The following is a 9963-nucleotide window of genomic DNA, read 5'->3' on the forward strand; positions in this document are numbered from 1 at the left end:
ATACTATATATATCTTTGAAGGTTGCTTTTAGATAATATAAAAATTGGTCAAATGTAAAAAATTAACACAAATGTATTAATTAAGACTTATTTATTAAGTTACAATTGAATTTATATTAGTAATGATTTATCAATTGAAAATTTCAATAATAAAAAGTTTTTTGAATTATATAAGTTTATTTTTAAACAAAATTTAATACTTGATGAGTTTCCGAATCTTTTATTTTCTAATAAACTTGTTAGTTTACTAATTTTGTAAAATTTATTATACTAGTAATTATTTATAAATAAATTATCATCTATATCGATCTGTGTATTAAAAAATGATAAACATGATTATTTAAAGCTATTACGCCATGCCAATTATTCTACAAATATAAATTTAAATAAAAATAAAAAAAATATGGATAACTATTTCTAATTTACCTTCAATCGATAAATATAAATTTCATATTATCATTTTATAGTTTTCTATATATTTTTGACTATATCATCAATAAGATGACGATCATTTTCTAAGAAATGAGAGTAAAAAAATAAACAAAAATTTATTATTTAGTTTTTTTTTTATTAAATTAAGAATATCGTTGGTAATTTCTCGAACATTTTTCCATTTAATCACGGTAAAAATTCTCTTCTGTGCTTGTGATACGAATGTTGGGGAAGCGTGAACCGGTTGTTCGTCCCTTCGGCAGTCTCTTCAAGATTAATCCGTTTCGCGGAAGTGCAAATGGTCACTTCGTATTTCTCTTCTCGAGATTGTGTGCTTATCTCCATTGGCCATCGTCGTTCATTGTCGCCTTCGAGTTTTATTTTTCCAATTATTCTATATTGGTTTTCTACACGGTTAATTAAAATTGATTGGAAAATATTGTGGAAATGATAAAATTGTTAATTGCGGCTAACTTGCGTGGGAAAATCAAGTTTCAAGAATTTAGATTGTGAGAGAAGAATGTGTTATCATCGTCAAATAAGAAATATAACGCCAATTAAGATACATTACTTAATAAATAATAATTAACATTATTTTTAAATTATTATTTGAAATAAATTTTATTCAGGTTTGGTTTAATCATTAGAATTATTATAGAAATATTGTAATTTTTAATAATTATCGAAAGATTATTAAATATATCAAATTTTATTTATTCAAAGAAATATAAGCTTATTTGTTCTAATATATAATAAATTTATTAATTTATTAATCTAGATATTTATAATAATAGATATATATAATAATTATATTAATTCCAAAATATTCTAAAATATTTGTAATAAAAGAACAAAAATATATTGAAAATAAAATACTAAAATCGTAAATTATTAAGAATGTATAAACATATATTTTTAATGAATTATGAATTAGTATATATATAAGGATATATATATAAGGATCCTTATATATAAGGATATTATAAGATGTTTAAAAAAAAAAATCCCATAAAATAATACTTGATCATGAAAGCAATAGATCTTTTATTATAAAATTCAATAAATTGTTTAAAACTAAATTGTTTAATGTTCTTATTATTTTTCATTTTATTAAATTGTATTAAACACAATTAAAGAATTGTTTAATTAATTATTTAATAAAAATTTCAAAATCATGTTTTGAAATATATAGTTGAAATTCTTTTGTTTTAAGAGCCATAATATTAATGAAAAATTTTTATAATCAATATTAAATTTCACTTTTAATGTAGATTAAAATGATGATTTTAAAAATAATCGAAATATCAAACTTTCTCGTGACATTACATGTTAAAAATAATTAATATTAAAAGATATATAATAATATTTGAAATTGGAAATATATGCAAAATAAAATTTTTATGAATAAAAAAATATTAATCTTAAAGAAATAGAAATCTTAAATACAGATTTGTTTTATTCTTTAAATATCATAACATAAACTATCTTTGAATAATTTATATTTTTTCGCATGTTGTAAACATTTTGTAAATTTTTGTATATTTAAATTATACATAAATACATAAACAGTTTATTAATTATATATTAATATTATTAATTATATATTAATATATTAATTATATATTAAATTATATATTAATTATATATATACATGAATTTTATAATAATTTAAATAGATATAAAAACAAATATAAAAAATTTTTTCAATATTTTTACTGAATAAAAAAAAGATTATATTTATTTAAATTGAAAAAAATTATTTGAATAATTATCTGAATAATTATCTGAATAATATCTGAAATAAAAATATTCATAAATCCACACAAACATACACCAACAATATTCAACAATATTTTTTCTAAAAACAATAATAAATTGTTAAATCTTTGATTCTATATTCCATTAATTCCTATATTCCATTTTCATTCAATTTAAAGCCCAATCTAAATGAATTTTTACAATATATAATATTGATAAATCATGATTTGTAAACTATAAATATGCTATAATAATCAAAATAATAATAATAATAATAATCAGAAAGCTCTACACTCATATAAATAATTTCTGAATCAATATGAAAACAAACGTTTAGAAATAGTATCACTAACAAATATTTGATGGAAATAGTGAAAGAAAATTGTAAAAGTGTCGGTCTAACGCGTTAAAAATAAAAAAAAAAAAAAGAAAAGAGAAAAGTACGAAACCAATCATTATCCATTCACAGGCGAACAACAAATCGATGGATTGTAGGCAGTCTATAAAACTACAACAACCGATTTCACCGTGAAATAGTAATGCCGTGGCTAAGTGGAAGTAGAATAAAAAAAGAAATGGGCCGAGGAGAAGAAGGAAAATGAAAACGCAGACGAGCAACGACCGGCAAATGTTTCAAGGGTCTCCTCATAGATTTTCGCGGGGATGCACTCGGGCTCGAAGTGCAATCGTAATTAACCGCTTTTCAGTGTCTCTCTCGCATGAAAAATACTGTAGCTTGCATAAGTAAGTGGGCAAAAGGAACGTGTCAAGCTGACTTTTCGACCAAACATTTCTCTCCCTCCTGATTTTGCTTTTAACCCCCTCCCCCCTTTCTTCCCTCTTCCTCCTTCCTCTCTTCTCCTCTCTTCTTCTCCTACTTTAATCCCGGAAGCGGTGAATGCGATAAAAAGGAAGGAGAACAGTGATCAATGAATAAACGAGCTAACAAGTTGGAAATTATAACTTTCGCGTGAATCAGCTCGCCGTTCAGTTATTGAAAGAGATATAATGAATGGAAGAGTAAAATGATATAGCAAATGGAAATAAGGGATGAATTAAGGAGCTTAAATCGGATTCGAGAAAATTGCGCATTTCAAATTGAAAAAGTAGCTAAGATGATATATATAGTTTGTTTCAGATTTGTTTAAAATAATGACAATTTTGTATAATGAATTATTGAATTGTATTTGAGAAAATAATTTCAATCAAAAATTATTGAAATTATTTTGTATAAGCAAAGATATGTCCGTATATAAGGAATATTTAAGTGGGGATCTAAATATTTTCTTATTTTTAGTTTTATAGTTTTATAAAAGTTATTAGTAATATGACGATAATATTTTTCTATAGTTAAGAAAATTTTGACAAATTATCTTCACTTTTCTAAATAAAATTATATATTTTTTTATGTATTGGTTGATTTAATTCGATATTTATAACAATAATTTTTTGACATTCATTACAATATTTTTTCATAGATAATCTAAAATTAAATCAATCAATATATAAAAAATATATAATTTAAAAAAATGATCTTAAAATAAAATATTATCTTTATATTATTTCTCTTCCTTGAATAATTTTTTTTAATAAAATTTTTTTACAAAATGAAAAATAATGGAGATATTTAACTCTTTCCATTTAAATACCTGTAAATCAGTAAACCTGTAAATAAACCAGATTCTGGATTTTTTCTATAAAATTGTGAATATTTATGAAGTAACATTTCTTTAAATAATTCAAAAATTATGAAATGATATTTCATATATTATTATAATATACATACATTAATCAATGATTATGAAATAATATTTCAAATAACATTATTTTACATGTATCTAGTTTTAAAAGGATTGTTTATAATTGTGATTCTAATTTAAAATTATATTTTTAATTAATGGCTCCTTAAAATAAATATATATCAAAATGATTGAACATTATTAATTGTTTATTATTAATATTCATAGATTTCATAAATGAATATCATTATTTTAAAATTATTAATTTTTACAAAAGTTATTATGATTTCCTATTGAATTGCACCTGTAGAATCCAATTTCTAACTTACTTATACATAACTTACTTATACTTGGACAAAAAAATAAATTATATCTTTTCTGTAAGATAAAAAATTCACTGTTTTAAATTACTTAATATATGATATTTAAAAATAATAATAAATTCCAATTACTGTTTTCACATAATTACATAATACAACTAATAATATAATTATAACTAACCATCCCTTATTTTGCATGTTGCGTGTTACAGCGTGTGACTGTCATCCGATTGGCGCTTCCGGAAAAACTTGTAACCAAAGTACCGGCCAATGCCCGTGTAAAGACGGTGTAACTGGTACTACTTGTAATAGATGTGCTAGAGGTTACCAACAGAGTAGATCACATATTGCACCTTGTATCAGTAAGTATATGTAGTAGTTAAGTTTTTATAGCCTTTCACGCATTTTCTTTATTATTGTAAAGAAAATATGCCATTCGAATATGTTTACTTCTATTTCTCCTATGTATTGCAACAAAATTTTTAGTATTATTTAATTATATTGCTTTATAAATTATTAATGAAGTTTTGGAGTTAAGGATCGTTATTTGATAGAAGAAAGTGCAGATATGAAAATGTAAATAAAAGATGCAGAAAAATTGAAATATTTACTTTGAAAAAGAAAACATAAATAACATTGGTGGTAAAATTTATAAAAAAGAAATATTTGGAGAAACATTTAGATTCTTCCGTTTTTAAGAATTATTTGAAGATTATTATATTAATTCTGAATGAATTTATCTTTTATATGATATAAAAAAATATATTGTTTAAAGAATTAAAAGTTTCTTAAAAAATACAAATACTAAGTGTTTCATGAATGAATATCTGATTGATAGATGATTTTACATATAATAATGAGTCGAAAAAGTAAAATAGAATTTCTTTTATTCAAGTATAAATGAAATTGATAATTCCTAATTGAATACGTAATGAACTATTGATAGTTATTCTATGTATGAAAATAAACAAAAAATTTTTTCCATTTCCAAATAATTTTTCAAAACTAATTTTAAAAATTAGTTTTCGAAAAAATTTAATTTAAGATTTCTTAAATATATGTGTTCAAGAATTTAAGCGTTAAAACTTATATTCTATACTTTTTATTTATTTTCATATATAAAATAATCTTTTATCAATGATTCATTTATATTGAAAATTAGTTAATTATATTTGTATTTGACAAATTTTCAAATTTGGTTATTCGAAAATGAAATTTTTATAATAAAAAAATTTTATTTCTTTTCTATTCGTTATTGTAGAATCATCAACGACTTTAGTCAATTATGAAATAAAAATTGTTATATACTATTACGTTGATTATAGAAGATTGCAAAATTATTTTTTCATTTCTTTTAAAATATATTATTTACAAATATTTTATATGCCGTTAAATATTAAATAAATAAATAATTCAACATTATTTGTTAAATTTGTAATGAAATGATTTTAAGCGACAAGTGCATATTAATTCTAATATACATGTAGGATGAAATATGTACACACATATATATACATATATATACACATATATATACACATAGGATGAAATAGAATGAAAAATGAAATATAAGAAATAAAAATAATAGACGTATAAAACGCAAAAGCAGAAAGATTTTTGAAAGAAGATTTTTACAATGCATTCATCAATATTCTATTTTCAGTTTCCCATAAAAGTTAATAAAAAAAAGATAGTACGTAAAAATGAATGTACAATGGAACTTTAAAAATCGCGAGTAGCGTGAACGTTCTATGCTTTTTTTAGCTCTCTCTATTTTATTTCTTTATATGCATAATAAAAGAATGTATACATTTTTCAATAGTAATAATTTGTAATACACATGAAAAAGATAATACGTTATTTTATTAATATAGTCTCTCGATATGAAATGATTCCTAATTAATTTAATATTATTTAATATATTAATTTAATATATATTAATATAACAAAATGTGATCTCTAAAAATTCACGATAATTAGTTATAATATCTATAATATCTGAGAAAATAGAGGCAAATTATATTTAAAACTTTTATTTTTGAATTTTACATAATATTCATAATAAACTAATAATAATTTATATAATGTTGAAAAGATATTAATTATAATTAATATCATTTCTTAAATTATTATTCAGAATTATAATTTTTTTTTCAAAACTATTTTATATGCAATAAATAAATATTGAAATTATCGAAAATTTAATTGACGTTTGAATGATCATACGTCAGATATTACAAAGTAAACGATTATCAACCACTTTTGCAACGCATCGTTAATGATTTAACAATAAGTTGACTTCGTGATTAGCAGACTTAATTATTTCCAGCATATCGCATTACGCCATTCTATATAAAGTTTACCCTGATTTATTATGAGCATAGCGATCCTTGTATATCCCTGAAATATTCATCGATACATCGGGTGACTAGAATGTATTCATCACCGTATTATCAATGAAATATCTGTAAAAATATTTTTAAAAAATCCATAAAGAAAAATATGTAAATAATATTATAAGATACTAATAATATAATTCATGTATCAATAATAAAACAATACAATACACGTTTTAAGTCTTAATTTTTTCAATGTAGTATTTAAATATTACAAAATTAAAAAATTATATAATGTGTTTTATTATGTGTTTAAAAAATTTATATAATTAATCTGTCGTAAATTAAAAATATAGTAAAATATAATATAAGCAAGAGATGCAATATAATTTATTTAAAAATGTAAAATAAAATTCTTTTTAAAATTTCGTTAAGAAAAAGAAAATAAATGGAAAGGATGTAAAATAGAAAATGTAAAATAGGAAATGTTTCATAGAAAATGTAAAATAGGAAATGTTTCATAGAAAATGTAATACAAAAATGTTTTAAAAAAAACTCACTTTTAAATCATAAATATTTTTAATTATTATACAATTTTAATATTCTTTTCATATATTACAAATATTTTCAGCTATATAAGTATATAGATATTGTCTTGTTAGATTTAAATTTCGATTCAAAGATTTATGATTTGAACAAAATTTTGAGAATGATTTTTCAGAAAAAAATAACAAGAATAAAAAATGTTTATAAGATTTAAAATACGAAAAAAAAAATAAAAACGTGTTGCTTTTCTATCTTATTATCTTTTTATTATCATGTATTAGTTTAAATAAATATTAAATAAATTTGAATGTAATATATGTATATTTATTTTGATATCTAATATTTATTTTGATATTTCAAGTTTAATAATTAAAAAAAAATTAAATATAACATTTTTCACTTTCTAGAAAATTCTCCAAATATTTAATATATATTTCTAGAGATCATTAATAAAAATTTAACATCTTCAATAATATCAGAGATAATTTTATAACATTTTGCGCAGAACATTTTGTATATTCTTCCAATTTCGCGAAAGGAAAGTTTTCCAATGAATTTTAAAAATCCAATTATTGCAAAGTCATCACTGAAAAATGGTAATATCTAGCCAATTGAGAAATTTCATTGTTACGTACACACGGTATCTAAATATACGAAGAGAATTCTTTCGAACGTTTCATTAATAGTTCAAACAGCGAAAGAGCAGTCAGGAGAAACAAAAAAGAAAAGAAAGAAAAAAAAGAGCAGAAAATTTTCGTGGCCATCCTGTTTTTAGAAGCGATCGATCGATCAATTGGAGGGAACACACGAACTGTTCGTCCGTGTTATCGCTCGATCACGAGTCCAATTAGGCAAAATTTGTGAATACGAAAGAGGAAAGCGTGTACTCTTTTAGAAGAGATACGAGCTGCACTTAGCGTATATCTTCGTCCTACGATTTCACATTTATTTTCTTTCTTCTTGTAGAAATACCGAGGGTTGTGCAGACTCAAGGCACGGCCGGCGAGGAGAGTGGAGAGCACGAAGACGACGACGATGATCGCGGTTATGATGGACGAACTGGTGAGTAAATGTCAAATGAATCGATGTAATGTGTGAATCTATTTTGTTATTTCGATATGTTTTAATATTTCGTGGGAAACATATTATAGTGGATTTTTGTTTAATATAATTATATATGTTATTCGTGGTCTAGATTTTCTATAGAGGAATGAATAAAAATGATTATTTCGTAAATTTTTGAATACGTACAAAGAGCCATATAGAGAGATATTTGAATAATGATATAGAATAATATAGAAATATTAAAATAAATTGAAGATAGTATTTCATTCAATACAATATATTTTCGTTATCGTTTAAGAAAAAATAATCAAAAAACAATATGTTTTTATAATACAAGACTCTACAAATATTTTATTATTGCATAATAGGTGATTTTCAAGTAGAAATGTAATACATACATTAGTAGAAGTATTCAATGAAAGTAAATAAGATATGATGCATTTATTTTAAAGAAAATTGAATATATGAATTGAAAATTGTTTATGCATTGGGTTATCGAAAGCAATTAATGTATGACGCGAAAAGATTATATCCAAATGATGTTATTTAATACTTGCACTTGGATTTAATGTAAATAAAATATTATTATCTTCATTTAATTGAAACGCAATAGATACGTTCTATTTTTTATTCTACAGCCATGGATTACTTTTTTGCATTATGCTACATATGACCTCAATACATATTGCATTATAATAATGTTGAAGTTAAACATATTTTTTTAATTTGAAATATTATTTTTTTACATTTGAATATAATTTGAATACAATTTGAATAAAACATTCATTTTAGAATAGTAATATTCAAATTAATAAAATATACATGTATGTTACGAATTTATTATTTTTCATTTCTTTGCAATATCTTGTATCAGAAAAATATTTTTAGAAATGAAGATATTTCTTTATAATTATCTATTTGAAAAATCTTTTTTTTATAATCCTATAATATATAATGAAATTATTGTATGTTTGAAAAAATATTTTATTTCATGTATTAGTATTATATATATTTATAGTATTATATATATATAAAGTATTATTAAAATATTGCTAAATTATTTTTATAAAATATAAAATATTCTAAAAAATTAAGAAAATTAGAAAAAAACACAAATTTTATATCATAATTATATTTTATCAATATTTAATTGTTATTAATAAATTAATATTATTATATTATTAATAAATTTAATAATCATATTATAATAGAAAATAAAAAATAATTAAGAAAAATTCAACGATAATTTTTCTTTTCATTTGATACAAACGATAAAATTAAAAACTTGCAAAATTGAATACTATAGAGAAACTTAACTTAAATTAGTAACTTAACTTAAACTAAGTAAATAATTAAAATAATTAAAATAATTAAAAATCATATAAAAATTCTTTATTTATCTATTCAAATTCTTATTACTTACAATACTTTAAGTACATCTTATTGTAACTAATGATTCATATCATTCATAATTAAATTATAAGAAATATGTGGTGTAATATTTGTTAATATTAATTGAGAAATACATGAAAGATATGTAATGGTAAAGGAATCTGACTTATTCGTAATTTCCGCTGTAATATTCCCATAAGCAGAAATACATACTCACATATATGAGAAAATGTAGAGAAGGGAGGAAGTTTATACTGCTACAAACTTCCTTGCCATGTTACAATATGGAATGTAAGCACAATATTAATTTGGCAGATAGAGAGAGAGAGAGAGAGAGAGAGAGAGAGAGAGAGAGAGAGAGAGAGAGAGAGAGAG

At 21.8% G+C, this 9963-nt stretch overlaps 1 protein-coding gene across 1 annotated transcript in view; it reads left to right on the forward strand.

The window, feature by feature from the left end:
- LOC102675727 (netrin-1-like) overlaps window positions 1-9963 on the forward strand; it is a gene marked incomplete at its 5' end in the record, with an annotated part of 95022 nt that overhangs the window by 59828 nt on the left and 25231 nt on the right. Inside the window, 2 exons of the mRNA XM_006614590.2 lie at window positions 4462-4611; window positions 8098-8193. Of these exons, the coding sequence (XP_006614653.2) occupies window positions 4462-4611; window positions 8098-8193 (246 nt within the window). The remainder of the gene's footprint in view (window positions 1-4461; window positions 4612-8097; window positions 8194-9963) is intronic.

This window comes from Apis dorsata, unplaced genomic scaffold, assembly GCF_000469605.1.
Source record: "Apis dorsata unplaced genomic scaffold, Apis dorsata 1.3 scaffold_193, whole genome shotgun sequence".
Classification (NCBI taxonomy): Eukaryota; Metazoa; Arthropoda; class Insecta; order Hymenoptera; family Apidae; genus Apis; species Apis dorsata.